This window comes from Podarcis cretensis (genome assembly GCF_951804945.1).
Source record: "Podarcis cretensis genome assembly, chromosome: 7".
In the NCBI taxonomy this organism is placed as follows: Eukaryota; Metazoa; Chordata; class Lepidosauria; order Squamata; family Lacertidae; genus Podarcis; species Podarcis cretensis.
This window is the reverse complement of record NC_137176.1, coordinates 82,981,655-83,003,538: the sequence shown is the minus strand read 5'-3', so window position 1 is coordinate 83,003,538 and position 21,884 is coordinate 82,981,655. Positions and strand designations below refer to the sequence as shown.

The following is a 21,884-nucleotide window of genomic DNA, read 5'->3' as shown; positions in this document are numbered from 1 at the left end:
TAACGGTCTTGAGTGATGAGAACTGTCTTCCCACAGCATTGTGAAGGCCATAGGTTCTCCATCCTTGATGCAGATAATACTGAGCTAGAGGGACCGATGCTACCTCAGCTTCTTAGGTTCCTTTACTCACCCTTTCCTTAGTTCCCTCTGCTGCCTCCATCTCTTTTCTTAGCCTCCCTGGATTCCCTTTTCTCCCTTTAGATACAAGTCTTAATACACTGGAGGTAATTTTTGGAGTCCACCAGAAGCTGATGTAACATAGGCATTTCATTCCACACCATGAGAAAGCCTTGTGGGTGCAAATCCCAATTTGCAAATTCTAAGTGGAATGGGCTTCTCCTTGATTTCTTTCCTGGGTAGTGTTACAGATCTGCCAAATTCAGTCCATTGTCTTCTGCCATTGTCACATCTTTCCACCCTTTCCAGCAAAGCAGTTCAGAAAGAGCAGGCAAACAGACCTTCAGATGTTGAGTTGTGTTACTTTGAGGCATGGTTTCTTTGGAGTCAGGGATGCTGACGTTGTTGGACTACAACTCCCATCATGCTTCACCATTGGCCACGCCATCTGAGGTTGGTGGGAGCTGGGGTTAAAAAGCGTCAGGGAGCCACAAGTTCCCCACACTTGGCTTAGAGGTTGTCCTGGGCTTCCAGAGCATTGTGTAAGTCCATCTTACGTGTTTTTGATATCACTACCAAACATTACGCAGCTTGGTGGAGCTGAGTTCAGCCATGTTGATACATACATCTTTCTAATGTAGTAAAAATCAGAGCAAGCATGGTTGTCTTGTGTTTCCAGTGTTAAGGCTGCAAAATCTAAGAATATAACTGCTATATTTTTGTTCAGTTTTTATTGGTCTTTCACCCCTCCTCCTGCAAAAAAAAAAAAAAAGGCTGATAAATGGAGGAAGAGGCATGCTTTGCTCTGCCATTTGTTATTTAATTATTTGGTTATGAACTGCAGAATCAGACAATGAACAGGGGAGTGTCTGGTTTGCATGCTGAGAAGGAATTGCATTCAGCTGTTGCATGAGTGGTTCCCAAGGCTTATTCAAGTTCCGTTCTGCTTACACATTGGAGGCAAAAGTTTGACCTCCGCTATCCTTCCCATTAACTTTCAGATATTCAATAATATTCAAATGCTTTGTGGAGAAGCTTCCATTGAAGACTTGCAATGTTTATTCTAAAGAACTGTATTAGGTAAAGGCTGGATCATGGGTTCGTCATTATGAGAGGAAGTCTGCACAACCCTTCGGCTAACTTGCACGCCCTCCTTTGTACACATGAGATTCTGCTTTCACTTTGAATCTGCCACAGTTCCTTGTTATGTCCAAACTCGGGAAACTGTGGTATGTTTTAACTGTGATTAGTTTAAACAAATGAGGATTTCAAACTATATAGTTTGATAACTTGTTCTGCCCCATTTGGACATTGTGCTATTTGTTCTATTTCCCCCTGGTCCCTGTATTTACAACTGTTTTAATTTTCTCTGGGTTAATCTGTTCACAATTTATCAAGCCTGAATATCTATTAGCATGCGTTGATTGGTTGTTCCTACATAAGATAACTAATTCTGTTTAGGCCAGTTTTTCTCAGAATAAGACACACACACCCCGACTCTGGCTCTATTCTCTTCCTCTTTGACTTGGCCTGGAGGTCCTAGTCTAGTATTGTCTTTTCATCTTATCCATAGAGTCTCTATCTCATTCAGATTTAACCCTCCATCTATACTTCTACAGCTAAGTATTTTTATCACTTGCATTTACATTTGCTGTTCAAGCTGTGTTCAAGTTCAAGGGTGGTTTACACGAAAGCGTGGCATGGATATAAGCTTATCTGGCTGGATGAACACCGAGCCCAATGTGGGTTGAGGTCAGAACACAGTTAAGTAACCACAGTTAAAACAAACCACAGTTCCATGTGCACATGTGTAACATGGAACTGTAGTAAGTTCAAAAATGAAAGTGGAAACCCAGTTTCCTCCTGTGCACTAAGGACAAGGGTGTTACATGACATGGTCATTCATGTCATCACAAATGAGTGTTTGCCATTACGTCTGATTCTGGCTGCTGTACAAAAGATGATCTAGTGGAGGGGTAGTCATTGTGTTGCCCTCTCGATGCCGCAGGACTACAACTCCCATCATCCCTGACCGTTGGCCGTGTTGGCTAGGGCTGATGGGAGTTGGAGTCCAACAACCTCTGCAGGGCACCATGATGGCTACTCCTGATCTCATATAATGGCTAAGAGCAGTACAGACATTCTGGTGAGCACAGGGTCAATGCTAAAAAATTGAGTTCATCTTTAGTATTGTGTGGCAAAACATGCCCATGGCCTGGTGACACTGTGCTCTTCATTTCACTGTCCTCTGTCCTGCATCATTTTTGTGCACACTAACTGGTGAACCCACTTCTCTCACCTTAGCCTCTGCTCTCCAGGGGTAATACTAGCATTATTAGGGATAATGATATTGTGCCATTTTACAGGATTGCTCTACAGTTTACCGGAAATGACCTGTGGGTTGGGTTTTGATGGCAACTAGGCAGCCGTCTAGGGCACAGATCTCAGAGGGGTGCAGTCCTGACCTTTGAGGGGCAAAGTTTTATGCAGTTTCTTTTAAAAATATATACATTCCTGATAATATTTTACTTTTATTTTATATTTTGAAGAATTTTATCATTTCTACAAGACATCTGTTTTTGAAAATCGAATTTAGCATATATATATTTTGGGTGGATGTGCAAGTATTTAACTTTACCTAGGATGCAAAATAGCTTTGCCTGGGCCACAAAACAGCCTGGTGCCAGCACTGGGGATATTCCAAATGCAATATCATTGCCAAGGATTGTTGTCATTATTATTTAAATATCTGAAATTGTTAATGCAGACCATGCTTAATGCGTGCCTACAATTGATTATCTGTCTATTTAGGATCTGGGGCATCTAGGACTGAAACATCTCAGAACTGGCACATCCCCACTGTTTATTTGAATGGAGTTGTGTGAATCGATGTCTCTTCTCTGCATTTGCTCTGCACCGTTCATATATTGCTGATTTTCTTCCATTGGCTTTCTGACATGATGGCGCAACCATATTGTTCAAAACCCTATTTTGTTCATGCATTATGTTTTCTACCTTTTGGGGGCAGACTGTTGCACATATTACTTTTTTCCAATTCCTACCTGGTCCGTGGTGAACTGAGTTGCCTTGAACATGTCTAAGACCCATGATTGACTCCTGTGTTATCACACATTTGCCCAATTGTAAAAACCTTGTTTGCAGTAAAACATGGTGGAATTAGAGTCCATAATGTGACGGGCCGATTTGGACTCCATGTACATCATCCATTTGCACAGTGATCATGAGAGATGACCACATAATCCTCAAGAGCCAAAATTATTGGCTTGACGTCCGAATTAACAATCCCAAATCCAGTACAGTGGTTGTATGAGCCTAAAACAGGATGAATGCTCTGAATCATAGCTTGTGTGTTTATGGTGGAACCACAGGGTCTGCTGGAGCTAAACCATCCCACTGAACCAATTTCAGTAAACCTCCCAAGTTGCCTTCTAGAATCCCATGCAGATTATTACCAGGCCTTGCAGTGGGCATATGGGAAAGGCAAGTACCATCTGGAAATGTCCCTTAGGCCAGGCTTCCTCAACCTTGGGCCTCCAGATGTTTTTGGCCTACAACTCCCATGATCCCTAGCTAGCAGGACCAGTGGCCAGGAATGGTGGGAACTGTAGTCTCAAAACATCTGGAGGCCCAAGGTTGAGGAAGCCTGCCTTAGGCCACTCAAATGCTCCATACATGTTTGCAACGCACCCCACTGCAAACAATTGTGGAGAATGACACACACTGGAAGCATTGGCCGCATGTGTGCAGAGACCTAATACGGCACATTTGGACTTATTGAAGCCCCTCGGCTCCAACCACATACACAAATCTAGACCCAGAACCAGTCCAAGACCTTTTGCTGCCCCAAAATGACTGGACTGGGGTCAAATTCTTGCCATGCACCTGAGGCAGTCATATACCACTTAGTCATGCTTCATCCCAAAGAACCCTGGGAACTAGATTGCTAAAGGTGCTGGGAATTGCAGCTCCATTGAGGGGTAAGCTACAGTTCCCAGGATTCTTTGGGGGAAGCCATGACAAAGTGGTGTAGGAATGCTTTAAATGTGGGTGTGACCTGCTTCATTGAATACAGTGGTACCTCAGGTTACAGATGCTTCAGGTTACAGACTCCACTAACCCAGAAATAGTACCTCGGGTTAAGAACTTTGCTTCAGGATGAGAACAGAAATCGTTCAGTGGCGGCAGCGGGAGGCCCCATTAGCTAAAGTGGTACCTCAGGTTAAGAACAGTTTCAGGTTAAGAAGGGCCTTGTAGGCAGGGACAGAGGAAGGGGTGCGGTGGGTGTGGGTCACCCCGGGTGTCACCACTGAGGGGGTGACAAAATGCTGGGTGGCACTCACCACAGGGCCTGCAGCGCACCTGAGCCACGTGTCTCTCCTGGGAGAGATGCGGTGGCTTGGGCGCGCACAGGTTCTGCGCTGCCGAAACGGTCCACCCACTGTTTCCCCCCCCCCCCCAGCTGTAGGGCAGCTGAGTGGGAGGAGGCAGGAAGACTCTGGAGGTCCCACAGTGTATCCCACCCTCTCCCCTATGGCCAGCTCACCCTGCACCTAGGCATGCTGCCCCAGGCACCCAAGCGGCTTCCTCTGCCGCTGCTTGTAGGACACAACTCTGTCCTCCCACAGAGGGGAATGGGGTTAGGATTGACAGCCAAGGGCTACTACTGCTTCACAACACCTGCCATCTCAGGCTGTCTCCTCACTTGACCTAACGGCAGGGCTGGCCCTATCTACAACTGAGACGGCCATTTTCCAGCCTATGTTGTCCATTACCAGGGATGTCTCAAGTACCTTCCAGAATGGACAGAATATTCTGCTCTGTTGGCCAGGCTCCTAGTATTTATACCAGGCCTCCTAGTCAACCCACAAGCTTCAAGCCGCCAACCCATCAAAGAAAAACACCCCTCTCCCCTCTCTTCTGCATCCAAATGAGGCTCCCAGACTTTTGGACTAGTCAGCTAAGTCAGCTTCAGCTCATGCAGTTTTCAGTTCCATCCCAGAATCCCCGAGTTTTGAGAACAATTGCTGCTTTGTCCAGAAGTTACACATTCCACTGCAAATTACAGTTGGCTCACCATTTGACAGCATCCTCCCTGCTCATGCATTTTGATTGACAAACTGGAATTTTGTCCTTCCCGCAGCATTCTTCAGAAGTGCCTTCCCAGTGCCACACGGGGGTGCTGAGTGACTGAATTTGTTAATGTTGGTGGACTGGAATCATATGTATGGCAGATCAAAACTTCCAACCGGTGGATTCATTTAACCCTGGTGGGGTAAACTAGTGGAATTGCTTAGCAAATCAAGTATCATTGTTTGCAGGAATCCTTGCTGAAACACACCACGATTCATTTGTTCGAAGAAAATACTAGCGGTGCAAGCTCAGCCAATAAATATGTGTGATTAATTCTTCAGTAGGGTGAGTGTGATGTTGGGTGGTCCATTGATGGCATTTTATTTGAAGACCTATGAAAACATTGATCTGTGGGTTTATGCAGTCAGCTGCCACGTGGTCCTTAATAGTATCCTTCATGCATATGTTTGCTTGGGATGTAATGCATGAGGAGCACCTTGAAATGTAGGTCTGTGTGAGAGTGAGGGGGAAAATGATCCCTTTTCCTTATTTTTTTAGCCAAAAGCTGGGTCTCTTGGATCGGGTTCGTGGTACCAATACTAAAGGAAAGCTATTTACCCCTCTGAATGTAGATGCAATTGAAGAAAGTCCTTCTAAAGAACCTAAGACTGTTGCCTTGAATAATAGGGAGCGTTTTCGCACTGCATTCCGAATGAAAGCTTATGCATTCTGGCAAAGCTCCGAAGGTAAAAGGTTCACATTGATTTCTGTTTTAATTTTCCTGGGCTATTTCACCGATCACTCTCTCCATTTTCTGAGTCCCTTTGGCTGGAGTTGAAATTGAATGTTGCACAAATGCATCATCTGGCAAAGCTCTGAATTTTCGGTTGAGTCTCTCTCTCTCTCTCTCTCTCTCTCTCTCTCTCTCTCTCTCCTCCCCCCCCCCCGCTGAATTTTCAATTAGGAGGACATTTTCAAAACAGCAAAATCTTACTTGTTGTCCAAACAAAGTTTGATCACGAGCCCTATTTGTTTGCTTATTATCACTTTGTTGAATATTTAGATCTTGGAATGAAATTTGGTGCACACATTCTGGACACGATTTTGCATTTCAGGTTTTAAAAACTAGTTTGACCCATATAACCATTTTAAAGGGGGGGAGGTGAACTATGAGAAAACCCCCCACAAAACAGTACCTTCCTTGACTCTTATGACATTGCAGTAAAAGTTGGTGTGTTCATTTATGAACTTTCGCATTTTTCAGGGAATCCATAGCTCATTTCATACACACATTTCCAAGAGTGTCAGAAAAGGCATACACGATACTGTTCAATATTTGCCCTGAAGACAGAGAAAAAGAAATGAGAAGTAATGTGCACATTAAGGTCAACCCCCCCCCCCCCGTATTTTGGAGTAGTAGTGGCCAACATTGATTCTACCTTGTGAATTTGGTACACATATGGTTTGGCCCTTGAGGTGCTTTCTTTTGCTCCCAGGTTAATTCATGTGAATACTGCCAGGTAATATGAAGAATGTTAATGTGTGTCAGAAATCCTGCTCAGCCACACATGAGGTTGTGTCCTCAGGGCTATCAGGTTGTTGTTTTTATTTTCATTAGGTATTTTGTGGTTTTATATCTTGATTTTATTATGTGAACCACCCTGAGCCCCCTGGGTACAGGGTGGTATATAAATCCAATAAACAACAACAACAACAACAACAACAACAACAACAACAACAACAACTTAATGGGGACTAATACTTTAAGCATGGTTTTATTCAGGCAACACAGCTAATTAACAAGTGTCAAAAGAGCAGGGTTTTGTTTTGTTTTGTTTTAGCTAAAGAAGAATGCAAGAGAACTAGTTTCTGACTTCTACATTTTTGACCTGGATAAATTTGAGAACCACGGTTTTGATGGGTGGTAACTATGGGTTTGGGCAAAGACTTCCACTTGTACAAAGGAATATCATCTTCCTCTCCTCCTGTGGGCACCCCAGATCTGGTCTGGTCTGGGGGTTCCACCAGTCCTCCGGAGAATATTTTTTTGGAGGGGGGGAGCATGGGGAGAGAATAATGGAATTTTCCATTGTGCGTGCAGAAGTCTTGTGCTACTGGGACATTTTCAATGGATACAACCCAATAATACGAGAATTTAGCTGGTACTGTAGGAGCAGCTCCACTTTGCTCTGAACTCTTCTGCATCTGCCCTTCCTTCATGTGGATTCTTCACTCACCTTTTAGATGCTGGAACTGGGGATCCTCTGGCAGAAGACAGAGGGTACAGCAATGAACTCCTCATTGAAGACATGATCCCCACGCTGAAAGTGGTCATCCGAGCTGTCAGGTAAAGTCTGTGCTTGTTGACCTCTTTTTGCCTCAGTTTAAAATATTGGCTCCTGTAAACCTGACCTTTGTGATGACTGCAACTAGGGGAAAACTTGGTTTTTCTCGTTTTCCCAGTCTCAAGATGCATTTAGAGCTGGGGAAATGCATCGCAAAATTCAGAGAAGTGCAAATCTCAATGAGTGGCTGTGTTTCGGTTTGCAAGTTGTTTGGGGAAGTGCTGCTTCACCTTAGTTTTTTGTTTAGAATAATGACACTATTTTTTTTAATAACGGCATTATGATATTGACAGTTTTATTTCCAATTGTAGCTTCCTAGAGCGGCCCGTTAGCTAGTTAGAGCAGATGTTATTGGCTATACCTCCTGCTATGTATGCCAATTGGTCACGTTGAGTGGGGCTGATGGGCGCTGGAGGTGAGCCAGCGTGGCAAAGGCTGAACTATGGTTAGCGCAGCAGTCTAATAAGCAAGGCTGATCTTTAAACACAGATACATATGCAATCCCTTCCTCTATGAGAATGGCGGGAACTAGCCAAGGGAAACCCCAGCGATAAACACTCTCTCCTTCTACCAGAATACTACAGTTCCGCCTCTATAAGAAGCGATTCAAGGAGACCTTGAGGCCTTATGATGTAAAGGATGTGATAGAGCAATATTCAGCAGGACACCTTGACATGCTTACTAGGATCAAATACCTTCAAGCGAGGTAAGTGGCTCTGCTGCCAGCAGTGTGCTAAAGGTGTAAAGATGTTCAGCTGGCAAGGACTGGCCCAGAATTTCACAGTATGGATTAGAAGACTCTTTGGGGTTGCCAACCCATGCACCAGTGATGGCTGTAGGAGATATTCAGAAGTTACCGCTTTGTACAGGAAACCCTGCCCACATTTTGGAAGGTGCTTAAACTCACACATCCTCTGTCTGGCAAGGGAGGAAGGCACATAAATTCCCACATACATGATGTCACCATGCATTGCAGGGCAGTTGTCTGCCGCAGGAAACTCACTACTAGTCTCCCAGTGCGATTTAACACCCCGATAGGTGCAGCCACCTAAACAATGTGGCACTGGCCTCTAAAGATGCGTTATAGTATTTAGGATTAAAATTAACTGAGAAGCTATTCTGGCTACCCATTATTCTTTTGGGCTGCTTGTTCTTCCTCTGCTACTGCCACCACCAGCCTCTGCCTCTTGGCAGTACCCTAGGTAGGCAGGGGGGCTGGAGGGGCTGGGGGGGAGAGAGAAGCACGATACCAATGAACTTCAATAAAGGTTAAAAACCTTTATTGTACGATACCAATGAACTTCAATAAAGGTTAAAAACAAAACACCCCCCCCCAAAAAAAACACCACCAAATGGGAGCTAATGCTATTGATGTATTTGGAAGTTTTATAGCACACCTTTTGACCCTTGAATGTGACTGGGTCACAAACTATACCCACAAAGGAGGAGTGGATTTGTAAACTAAATGAATATTTAATTTTGGCAAAATTAACTGCTATAATAAGAAATCCGTCGGATCAAAAATTAAAAAAAGGAGTGGAAATGTTTTGATGAATATATGGCAAAATATTGCTCCAAAAAAAGATACACTAATATGCCTAGATTAAAATGTGAAGTACTGGATGGAAGAAAATTTAGTAAGGAAAGATAAAAATATCTAGATGATTTGAGAAGATTGTAGAATGCAAAGATTATTGTAAATTGTATAATGTGGAGGAAATCGAGATCGGGCGGAGGGAAGTGGGAGGAAGGAGAAAAGAATAATATGATGGATTGAGGAAATAGAAATGTAAATGTATGGGGGGATGGGGAGGAAATGGTGTTGGCTTTGGTACATCTGTATTGTAATGCAATATGTGAAAACCAATAAAAATAAATAAATAAATAAATAAATAAATAAATAGAAAAAGAAAAGAAAAGAAAATAGAATGTGACCGGGGCTGCGGGCCAACAATGAAAGAATCACACCCGTTTCATTATGTCCTCTTATTGTCTTCTTTCAGAATAGATATGATTTTTGCACCTGGACCTCCGTCCACTCCCAAGCATAAGAAATCCCAGAAAGGAGGAGCCTTCCCTTACCCTTCTCAGCAGTCTCCAAGGTGAAATTCCTCTGTGCACAGCTTGTTGAGAATAGACGACTGTCCAACAACACCTAGAGAGCCAGTGTTGCCCATCCCTGCTGTAGATTTTACAAAAACCACAACCACCAAAACTATTACGTGAACCCTTGGAAAACCTGACCATTTCTGGAGCTGGAGGTGGCAAAAGAGGGAGATCCCCGGCCGCGCCCCCGTTAAATAGGTCAGGCCACGCCCCCAGAGCCAGCCAATTGGCTGGCCAGGGGGTGATGTGCCCGGGGATTCCCCCAATCATGCGCGGACTGGGAGCGTGAAGCCCGCAACCCCACCTCCTCTGGAAGGCGGAAGTGGCTTTCTGAGCTAAGCCAAAGAATGTTTGCACATCCTTAGAAAGACACAACAGACTTACAAACTATTAATAGAGGCTAATTGAAAGGGGGTAAGCAAAGCCAGAACAGTAAGTCGTTGATCAGCCTCATTTGTGTATGGGCCTTTTGGTTCACACTTCATTATATAAGATCTTGTAGCACCTTCATAATTTGATCATGGTGCCTCCTGCCACACAATTTGGGAATCACTGAGCTGGCCATTCTGTGCTTCTTCAAAGGAGGACATGGTAAGCATTAGTTGGGCATGAGGGATGCCGCAACATCTCAGCAGCCTCGGCACCGCTCAGTCCAAAAACCACATGCAACCCATTCAGATTTCTGTGCTGCTCTTGCTCTGGAGCCAAGGAAGCACCTACAGAATGCACTGTCAAGCATATCAGTTGTCATAGCACCACGGACAGCTCCTGCTGAGCAGCATGCTCTGATGGTGTCTTGGAGCCTCTGACTCCAGTCCTTCTCCTATGTTCCGCCTCCTTTGTTGGAGAACGGCAGGTGCTTAAAGGGCCAATCCCCTAGCCTGGAGAAGGCCACTTCTCCTTCATCCAATGGCCTTCCACCATGCCACATAAGACTGGTGAGGTAGTGTGGGAGGCACTTAAATCCTTGGGCCCAGAAGAAGTGGAAATATGAGTGAAAACAACAGCAAAGGTTTTGCCTAAACCAGAGCCTTTTTTGCTTTTAGGAATGATCCGTATGTAGCCAAAGCATCGACAGTAGATCCTGAAGACCAAAGTATGATGGGCAAATTTGTCAGAGTTGAAAGACAGGTAAGGAATTCTCAGCTCTTCCCAAGTTTTCCCTATAACATCCACTTATAACATATAACACGCCTATAGCAATATATATGTTGTAATGAATGTATGGGGGTTGCTCGTGTGTAAGTTGCTACCATGCCTGGCTAGTTAGCCTGGTTAAACTTTTCCTGACTGGACAGCCCTTCACTTCGTGGCTGTTCAGTCGCTAGCAGTATCCGTCAGTGGGCGTTTCTTAAACTTCTTCCAGCACAAAAGCTCTTTGACGCCAAGTCTACGCCTACTTTCCCTGCGTGGAAGTCTTCTGCGCAGGGTGGGTGTGGGCAGAGGAGGACCAGTGCTCTCCCCACTGGTCTCCAGCGAAGAGTCCTGGAGACCCCCCTCCGATTCCCCCAACCGCCCCCTTTATCCCTGGTGTTACGCTGATTTCCTTCCCCAGCCGATGAGTTCCCTCTCTCCCTGCTTGGCCCTTCTCCGGCATCGCTTGGGAGCCCTGCCTCCACTCCTGGCTCCGATGTCAGTTCCCTGACATATGTGTAACATGCTTATAATGATGAGATATATATTTTGTACTGGTGACCATCTTTTTTGCTACAGTTGGCTGCAGAAGATGTGGAAAGGCTTAGGTGGAGACTCCAGACTTCCTTGAAGTTCGTGTTGAGTTTGCATCTGGTCTCAGTGATGCGCTGCTTTCCAGATGCACTGTTGGTCCAGCACTCGAAAGCAAAAATTGCTTCCCTCTGCCATACATGAAATACCACCCTCCTGATTGAACATGCTTACAGATTCCAAATGGCTAAAGCGAGCTATTGATAAGGGGACATGTACACCAGCTCTTGGTACAAACTTGCTCCAAGAGAAGATGTAGAACTCATAGGTGAAAGCTCCTCCCTCCATCACAGCCTAACATGAAAACTCTGGGGGAAAGGGCTTATCTTCTGTGGTGGAGCTCATGTTTTAGCTGATTCTGTGAAATCGTCCTGTTCAAAACCATAGAGAGTGGCTTCAAGTCAGTGTAGACTATGGCTAGTCTGGCCCTGTAGAAGTGTGGAGAATTACAACTCCTATCATCTCTGGTCATTGGCCATGCTTGCTGGCACTGATGGGAGTTGTAGTTGAGCAAGATCTGGGTGGCCAATGGTTCCCCACACCTGGTCTAGAAGTTGCTGGACTACTACTCCCATCATCCCTGACTGTTGGCCATGCTGACTGAGGCTGATGGGAATTGGAGTTCCAACAAAATCTGGAGGGTCTCAGGTTTCCATGGTCCTTGGTGGAGACCATGATGAGCTAGAAAGAACAATGGTTCCTTGCCGCATGTGATTGGACTGCCAATTGCTCTTTGTCCTCCAGTCTGATGGGCTCTTCTCTTTCAGGTCCATGACATGGGAAAGAAATTGGATTTTTTGGTCGATATGCACATGCAGCATATGGAGCATCTCCAAGTCCAAGTGTGCCCTTCAAAAGAAACTGTGTCCCCAGCAGAGGATAACAGATATTCTGAACTGAAGTCCATCATTTACAAATATTCTGAGCCTTCTATTCATGAAATGCCTCCGAGTTTCCACCATGTACCAGTGAACAAAGTCCCCCCTTTTGGCTTCACGACGCAGGGCTGTGACGTTGGCCCACTCTCGTTGCCGTTGGGCGGTCAGAACTCCGGTAGGTGGCAGGCTATGCCGTTCTCAACTTCGTACGCTGAAAGGCCGACGGTTTTGCCTATACTCACCTTCATTGACCCCCACGTTTCCTACCGTTCCCCACCAGGAGACCTCCAGAGCCCCCACTCAGACAGAATCTCTTCCAGGCAGAAACATAGCCTGACGAGAGACAGTGACACTCCCTTATCCCTCCTCTCTGTCAACCACGAGGAACTTGAACGATCGCCTAGCGGGTTCAGCATCTCTCAAGACAAGGACGACTTCCTTTTCGGGTCGAACGGGGGCTCAAGCTGGATGAAGGAGAAGCGGTACTTGGCCGAGGGCGAAACGGACACAGATACCGACCCTTTTACCCCAAGTGGTTCCATGCCTCTTTCTTCGACAGGGGAGGGCTTCTCTGATTCAGTATGGACTCCGAGCAAGCCAGTTTAAAAATTATCCAGTGGGGGTGGGGTGGGGTGGGGTTGGAGTCACTGGCTGGCTTCTTCTTCTCGTAATGTAAACATAAACTTTGTATATCTCACTATACACACCCAAAGCTTCCTAGCTCATAAACCAACACACACACAAATTTCACCAATGGCTGCAATGCATGCTGGTATTAGTGGTAGTCATCCTGCACCATTTCATACGGTCGGCTTAATGCGGTTTTCTTCATGCTGCCAAAACTAAGCGGTTTAGTTTTGAGCAATGGTTGTGCATGACTTTACACTATAAATGGTACAGATAATTTCTTCTGTGATTTTAAATAACAAAAACAAAACAAAAACAACCCATAGCAAAAATGGATGTTCTTCGGTATACCGAGGGCCGGGTCAACTCTGGGCACAAAAAGATATCCTAACAGTGGCACATGCTACATTTTTGTAAGCAGAGCAAAACCAAACACTAGGTTACAGAGCAATGCCCTTTTCAATATATATATATGTGTGTATGTCTGTGGAATATTCCACCCTCCCATCCTGTCTTTCTGTACGTCGGTTTTCCAGTTTGACGGCATCACTGTAATTCATTCTGTTCATCCAAATTTCCTTTACTATATCCTTTTTTAAAAAATGAACCCTGAGGGTCTTTTAGTCCAACCCCGTGCAATATGGGAACCAGAGCTAAAGAATACCTGATGGATGTTTACCCAACCTTTGTTTAAAAACCTCAAATGAAGGAGATCCCAGAAACTTCCGAAGGAGTCCATTTCGCTGTGGAACAGCTCTTACTGCCCCTTTTGATAACTGAACATTCTTCATGCCCCTTCTGGTAATAGAAGTGATTGATATATATATATATATATATATATATATATATATATATATATATATATAGTGGGACGCGGGTGGCGCTGTGGGTTAAACCACAGAGCCTAGAGCTTGCCGATCAGAAGGTCGGGGGTTCGAATCCCTGCGATGGGGTGAGCTCCCGTTGCTCAGTCCCTGCTCCTGCCAACCTAGCAGTTCGAAAGCACGTCAAAGTGCGAGTAGATAAATAGGTACCGCTCCGGAGGGAATGTAAACAGCGTTTCCGTGCGCTGCTCTGGTTCACCAGAAGCGGCTTAGTCCTGCTGGCCACATGACCTGGAAGCTGGACACCGGCTCCCTCGCCCAGTAAAGCGAGATGAGCGCCACAACCCCAGAGTCGGCCACGACTGAACCTAATGGTCAGGGGTCCATATATATATATATATATATATATATATATATATATATATATATATGAAATCATAGAATGTAGGCACACTTTTCAATGAGAATTACATATGCCCTAGCACTCTGTGGGTTGTGGCAGCCTTCCTATCACCTTCAGAGCATCCATCTCACTAAGCTTGGTGGGTTTCTGACTCCTTAAATTCCATTAATTTAAACAGGATTTTAGGTGACCAAGGCTGCATTCACGTGGCACTTTATTTCATTTTCTTTTTTTAAAAAAATAATATATTTTTAATTAAATTTCCAATTTTTTTTGCAAATCAACTTCCTATTAAATATTGACATTGTTCGTGTATGGACTTCTCACCCACACCTCAAAAATGTATTTATCCAAACCTTTTCCCCCGCTGCATTATATATCAAACCCTTATCTACTACAGAAATCCCTCTAATACAATTACTTCATCATTTTTATTCCGTGCTCCAATCTCAAATCCTGTCTGCGATTTCATTTGCAGTGTTTTTTTTCCGAAATGATCCCCCAAAGACCTCCATTCTTCTATTTTAAAAAAATCCATCATTTTGATCTCTTAATATTGCTGTCAGCTTTGCCATTACCTCATATAGCCCATTACTTTTTAAAGCCATTCCTCCTTTGTTGGAAATGCCTCTTCTTTCCATTTTTGCACATATAACATTCTGGCTGCCGTTGTCACATATAAATTACTTTATTCCATTTTCAGAACTTTTCCCTAACTGTTAAGCTCCGCATTGTATTTGAGCTTTCATTCAATGTGAAAGCTACTTCTGGAACTATTACGAAATTATAGTGCAAGGTTAATGCTAAAAAGTAAAGGGTAAAGGGACCCCTGACCATTAGTCCAGTTGTGGCCAACTCTGGGGTTGTGGCGCTCATCTTCTGGTGAACCAAAGCAGTGCACGGAAACACCGTTTACCTTCCCACCAGAGCAGTACCTATTTATCTACTTGCACTTTGACGTGCTTTTGAACTGCTAGGTGGGCAAGAGCAGGGACTGAGCAACGGGAGCTCACCCCATCGCGGGGACTCGAACCACTGATCTTCTGATTGGCAAGTCCTAGGCTCAGTGATTTAACCCACAGTGCCACCCGCGTCCCTTAGGTTAATGCTAATTTCCATATTATTTGCTCCCAGGTAGTATATAATATGAAAATGAGTGCTAAATTGTGCTATGCTTCACTACAATCCCATTATATTCCACTACAGTTTCAGAGGTGGCTTTTGCACTGTGTGAAAGCTCAAGTATACAAGTGACTCTCCCTTTATGTTCTGAGTGAAATCCCACATGTTTGGGAAACCACTGAAAAAGCCTGAAAGCACCACAATCACTCCCTCCAAACATCCTTGCTCAAACTACCAACTCTCCCAAAGCCTCCAAGTGTCCCTTTTTCCAAGGATGTCTCTAATCTAGAGAAGCTATCCTGGTTTCTCATTTGATCCCAGAATGTCCCACTTTTCTGTAGCTCATCCCTACTATTTTCATTGGAGAAATTTTGGAGGGTATGGAGTTATCCAACCTCTGAGCCATCTGAAGGCACCCCTGTATAGGGAAGACTTTTAAAAAGATGTTCAATGTTTCATTATATTTTTATATATGTTGAAGGACGCGGGTGGCGCTGTGGGTTAAACCACAGAGCCTAGGACTTGCTGATCAGAAGGTCAGCGGTTCGGAACCCCGTGATGGGGTGAGCTCCCGTTGCTCAGTCCCTGCTCCTGCCAACCTAGCAGTTCGAAAGCATGTCAAAGTGCAAGTAGATAAAGAGGTACCGCTCCGGTGGGAAGGTAAACGGCGTTTCCATGTGCTGCTCTGGTTCTCCAGAAGCAGCTTAGTCATGCTGGCCACATGACCCAGAAGCTGTACGCCGGCTCCCTTGGCCAATAAAGTGAGATGAGCGCCGCAACCCCAGAGTCATCCGTGACTGGACCTAATGGTCAGGGGCCCCTTTACCTTTTAACTATATATGTTGGAAGCTGCCCAGAGTGGCTGGGGCAACCCAGTAAGATGTGTAGGGTATAAATTAGGGAATGGGACGTCCCTATTTTCATTGGAGAAATCTTGGAGGGTATGCTCTCCAAAGGTTATTGGCATGGAATTGCACTTGCAAAGTCTCGTAGGATTGCTGGATGTTCTTTGAGGGTTGTTTTTGCTCCTTTTTGTGCCACTTCTGGGTTTGTGGTAATGCACACATGCATAGTCGGGCATGCCTTAAACGTGTGAAAACAGGGAGATGCCTATCATGCAGAAATGAACAGTTAGGCAAACGTGGAAATGAGATAAACTGTCATGTGAATGCAGCCCCGTCACATTTCATTACTTTATGGTAGCATACATGTTTGCTGCATTTATGCCAGTACTGGCTCTGTAGGGAACAGGTCACATACCAAAGGGAAATGTGAGTCTACACCACTAGGACGGACACCCCATGGACATGCCTTGAGAAGCATGCTCTGTGTTTCAGAGTTTTGCTTCTCCCCTTCACACTCCTTGTAGGGAAAACCACAATACAGCAGCCAGATATTCCTCCATGGAGTGCAGGCCAGCTCTGAATCCCATTGAGCTCTATGGTATTGGAGCACATAAGAGTGATCTTACGTTCCATTGGTTTGAATGTGATTTTAATGCACCCAGAATCTCCATCATTTATGATCAGTGTCCAGGGCAAGCATATATTGTGCAAAAGGAGTGCAGTGCAATATTTGGGAAGACTGAACAATCTATTACCAATCATTAGGAGAGATAACTCCAGTGAGACACAGCTTGGTACCCTTGACAAACTGAAGTCGAGCTCCTCCTACTTTTCTGCTCCTCCTAATATTACAAAACCCGCACACAGCAAAGGATGTATCCTAATCCAGCAGAGATCAGCAAAAAAGTTGGCACTCTGTTTCAGTGGCACTGAAATTTCGCATCACCCGTAAAATAGCCAGCTTGGTATATCCAGCCCCCCCCCCTTTTTTACTCTTTTGGTAGGCCCCTGTGCATCAATGAATGACCTGGTTCCCTCATGCTTCTGTTTCCCCATCTGTAAAATGGGGCTAATTATACCTCGCCGCGGAGGACTACGTGAGGCTCAGTTTGTCCACATCTGCCAAGCACTTTGAAATCAGTGGAAAGTTCATTGATATATTTCCCCGCTTTTACTACCTGTGTATGTTGTGGGGCACATTCGCAGGACCATTGGCAGGAAGAGAAGGGTACTCATTTACGGTCTTGCAGAGGAGTAAGGCTCGCTTCAGACGCCTGATGGACTGGTGAGGCAATGCATTTGGTGAGATGAGGGCAGATGCTCTTGCACTGCATACATCATGTAACATGCAGAGTGAGCATCTTTTCTTTTCTTTTTTGGAGAACCCCATGTGCATTGTGGCTGTATGCATTCCCCCCTTCCACCTTTTAAGGGGATAAAGTCATGTGAATCAAGTCATTCTACATAACAGACCTTTACACGGAACACCTTTAGGAACATAGAATGCTTCCTTATACTAGGGCTATCTAACTCAGTACTGACAATTCTGACCAGCAGCTGCTCTCCAGAATCTCTCCTGCTACCTAACTCCTTTAACTGGAAATGGCCAGGATTTTCAACCTCTGCAGGAAGAACGTGTGCTCTGCCACTGAGCTGTGGTCCAACCCCGATTTCTGTAAATGGTTCAAGGACATAGAACCACAGAATTGTAGAATTGTAGAGTTGGAAGGGACCCTGTGGATCATATAGTTCAAACCCCTGCAATGCAGGAATATGGCAGGCCCATGCCAGCTCCTCTGACGATGTCATCGTCCATGCTGTAAAAATCTGAAGCAAGCCTAGATCATGAGGTCACCTGAGCATCACTGTCGGCAGGCGACCTCTTTTGCAGGACTCACGGCAGGTGAACCATTTGTGAATGTGAAGCCTTTTCCACCAGTTCTCATTGGAAAACTTCTCCCATGGACCATAATAATTGCAAGGGGGGGAAATGCATACACCATTTGGTGAGGATTGATCATGTCAGGATTTATGGAAATTAAGGTAGGCAATATGCTACCACTACCATCATGACAACAACTCGGACTCGGCCGATTCTATATACTGGTGCTGTCTTTCACAAGTGATGTGAAGGTGGAAGTGGTGTGTTTGCTGAATTTATGGTCACATGGGAAACCACCATTTTAAATGATCGTGCTTAGAAATGCCATCCATTTCCTTTCAGTTACCTGAATTCCTTTCCCCCATGGTGGGTTTTAACAGGGCATTTCTTTCTCCCATCTTGGCCATAGAGAAGCTTAGCATGCCAGATCTCTTTTTTTTTGGGGGGGGGGAGCACATGACATCTCCCACACTACAAAAGAGCGGTAGCTGAATTTCCGAAGAGTGCAAAGCAATTAACGATTGATCATGTGGAACAGGGGCTGGCGCAGCCCACTGTGAAGAAAATGGGCCGTCCAAATCTGACAAGTGTTTCTCATTAATGCACCTAGCAGGTTTTCAACACAGGGTGTCTGTCGTGGGTTGCCATATTTCAAAAAGTGAAAATCCAGATGCAAAAGTTGTTGAGCTATTTGGGAGGTGGGGGCAAAGCCATGGCAGCCCTAGTCTGTCGCTATGTGCCAATTCCCATCTGATCACTTTATTGTGTGTGAAAAATATAGCATCTCTACATGGCCTTAGATTAACCTTGCAAGCAGCACTGAGACCATGTGGGAGAGAATGCAAAAAAGAAAAACTTTATCAAAAGTATATTACATCTGTTGCAGTTTGGCAGAAAAGCTGATCCTATCCATGGTTGTCCTTGCTGTGGTTGCAGTAATATTTTCCTTACATATCCCACTACGTTTAGCAAGATTATTATCCTGTTTTCATCCAGGAGTTGTGGCTGATTCAATCTGTTTTCTCTCCGTGGTGACTTAAAAAAATCAACAACGGAGCAAATTGTTTTTAACGGGTCGACTGAGAGCAGGTTTTGCATTGTTAGGCTGCTGCTGCTAAGAAGCTGCTTTGAATTGCTTCAGGTGACTGGCTGAGAAAATAGCTCAAGGGATTCTGCAACTGAACAAGTGCGATCAGGCTAAAAAAAAAAAAGAAAACAAAAAATGAGATTTTTTTTTTTATATATAAAAAATGGTGGCACATCAGCTAAATAGCACTGCCACTTTGGAAACCAGGTGTATCTGCAAGAGCAGATATGGAATATTGGCCCAGAAAGATCCCGCTAACCTGAGATCCATATGGCATTCAGAATTCTGCTGAATAGAATGATGAACGAGACAATGTTTTCATAGAATCATAGAGTTGGAAGAGACCACAAGGGCCATCGAGTCCAACCCCCTGCCAAGCAGGAAACACCAACAGAGCACTCCTGACATATGGTTGTCAAGCCTCTGCTTAAAGACCTCCAAAGAAGGAGACTCCACCACACTCCTTGGCAGCAAATTCCACTGTCGAACAGCTCTTACTGTCAGGAAGTTCTTCCTAATATTTAGGTGGAATCTTTTTTCTTGTAGTTTGGAACCATTGCTCCGTGTCCGCTTCTCTGGAGCAGCAGAAAACAACCTTTCTCCCTCCTCTATGTGACATCCTTTTATATATTTGAACATGGCTATCATATCACCCCTTAACCTCCTCTTCTCCAGGCTAAACATGCCCAGCTCCCTTAGCCGTTCCTCATAAGGCATCGTTTCCAGGCCTTTGACCATTTTGGTTGCCCTCCTCTGGACACATTCCAGTTTGTCAGTGTCCTTCTTGAACTGTGGTGCCCAGAACTGGACACAGTACTCCAGGTGAGGTCTGACCAGAGCAGAATACAGTGGCACTATTACTTCCCTTGATCTAGATGCTATACTCCTATTGATGCAGCCCAGAATTGCATTGGCTTTTTTAGCTGCCGCGTCACACCTCCACGAAAGGAGAGTCCACAACCTCCAAGGGAGACTGTTCCACTGTCAAACAGCTCTTTCTGTCAAAAAGTTCTTCTTGATGTTTAGTCGGAATCTCCTTTCTTGCAACTCAAAGCCATTGGTTTGAGTCCTTCCCTCCAGAGCAGGAGAAAACAAGCTTGCTCCATCTTCCATGTGACGGCCCTTGAGATATTTGAAGATGGCTGATGTATCTCCTCTCAGTGTCCTCTTTTCCAGGGTGAACATACCCAGCTCCTTCAACCGTTCCTCATCAGGCTTGGCTTGCAGACCCTTGATCATCTTGGCTGCCCTCCTCTGCACATGTTCCAGCTTGTCAATATCCTTAAAATTGTGGCACCCAGAACTGGACACATTATTCCACTCATACTCCACTCAGTTGGCAACTGAGAGAACAAATTGCTGGACTAGATAGGACATTGGCCCGCTCCAGAAGGCTCAACTTACGGTTTTTTATGTTCTTTGCATCAAAATGAATGGTGTGGATTTAATTATGTAATTATGTGAAACTCCATCACAGTGGACAGTTACATTCAGTAAGATGAATAACATCAGAGGTTGAACTGCAGTGGAATGAAAACATTGCTGTAGTTGACAGACATGAGTCAAACAAATATTGATGTTTTCTTACATTCCTAAACATTTTTTAATAATAAATTTTATTGTTTTCAAAGATTTTACATATATACTTCAATACATAATAGATTTATCTTCTTTTGACTTCGTACCCCATTTTCCATGGTGTTTTTTATCCCACCCCCTACTTTCTTTCTCCTATACCATAACATCAATATTGTATTCTTTAATTCCTTCTGTTGCCCATAATTCAAATCCTGCTCACGAGTTCATCATAGTGCAATATTTTCTTAAGTAGTCCAAAAAAGGGCTTCCATTCTTCCACAGACTTGTCCCATTGATTTCAAAGCTTAGTCTAGGTTTCGTCCATTGTATTTTATAATTTGTTTGTTTGTGTGTTCATCGTTAGATCTACAGATTTGGACTGGGCAAATTTTAAAGGCAATGCGACAAAATTGTTCCAACATTCTCTAGTTTGTTTACCTGACCACAGCCCCACCCCTCAAAGTTAGCCTCTTAGTTCTTATTTAGGTAAAATTCAGGGAAGTCTCTAGCACTGATCTCAACAGAGCTTTTTAAAATGTGTGTTATGGCAGGACCATTTGTGTAGCAGGTCCAAGTTACCAATAGGATAGCGATCTAGCCAGTGCCGGCTCTGCCATTAGGCCGACTGAGGCCGCTGGCAGATAAACAGCTCTGCCATTGGCTGAAACAGTGTCCTGAATTACATGAGATTGTGCAAGATCTCAAGCGATTTTAGTGAGATCTCATCCAAATTGGGTGGGATCTCAACTGAAATTTGTGCTGATTCCAGCACTGCTTCTTTGCCAGTAGCTGAGGTGGCAGAATGGAAGCAACAGGTATGGCAGCAGTGGCAGGAGCTGTGAGGCAGTTGCAAGGCATCACTTCCTGCTTCAACTTGATGGGCAAAATGGGACACACCTCCCTGGATCTGTGCCATGCTCAGTTCTAAGGGATGGGAGTCATTATCATCAAATTTTACAGGGCTTACTTCTGAGTCAACATCCTTAGGATTCGGCTGGGCTCCTAAGCAAATGCTACATTATAAACTCCACATTCTTGCAGGTAGGGCTGTAGAGTACATCAAACTCATTGGGACCTGCCTCTAATGAAATCCTCCAGCTTTTTCTGCTGAAGGCAGAATGTGGTGGTGTTGGGTAATGTGTTTCTTTCAGCCACAGCGACTTGTTGCTGTTTTATTTTAAATCTCCCCTCCCCATTGAAAACAATGGGAGAAAATGACCCGCACCAGCTGGTGGCTAATTGGGCTTGAAGTTC

General features: G+C 44.6%; 1 protein-coding gene across 2 annotated transcripts in view; it reads left to right on the top strand.

Annotated features, from left to right (window-relative positions):
• Positions 1-13,700, top strand: part of KCNQ3 (potassium voltage-gated channel subfamily Q member 3) — a 168,255-nt gene extending 154,555 nt beyond the window's left edge. For both annotated transcript variants that reach the window (XM_079984226.1, XM_079984227.1), the window contains 6 exons: positions 5,767-5,954; positions 7,453-7,555; positions 8,128-8,259; positions 9,557-9,655; positions 10,706-10,790; positions 12,152-13,700. In XM_079984226.1, coding sequence (XP_079840352.1) covers positions 5,767-5,954; positions 7,453-7,555; positions 8,128-8,259; positions 9,557-9,655; positions 10,706-10,790; positions 12,152-12,868 — 1,324 coding nt within the window. In that variant the 3' untranslated portion in view covers positions 12,869-13,700. The remainder of the gene's footprint in view (positions 1-5,766; positions 5,955-7,452; positions 7,556-8,127; positions 8,260-9,556; positions 9,656-10,705; positions 10,791-12,151) is intronic.
• Positions 13,701-21,884: the final 8,184 nt, after the last annotated feature.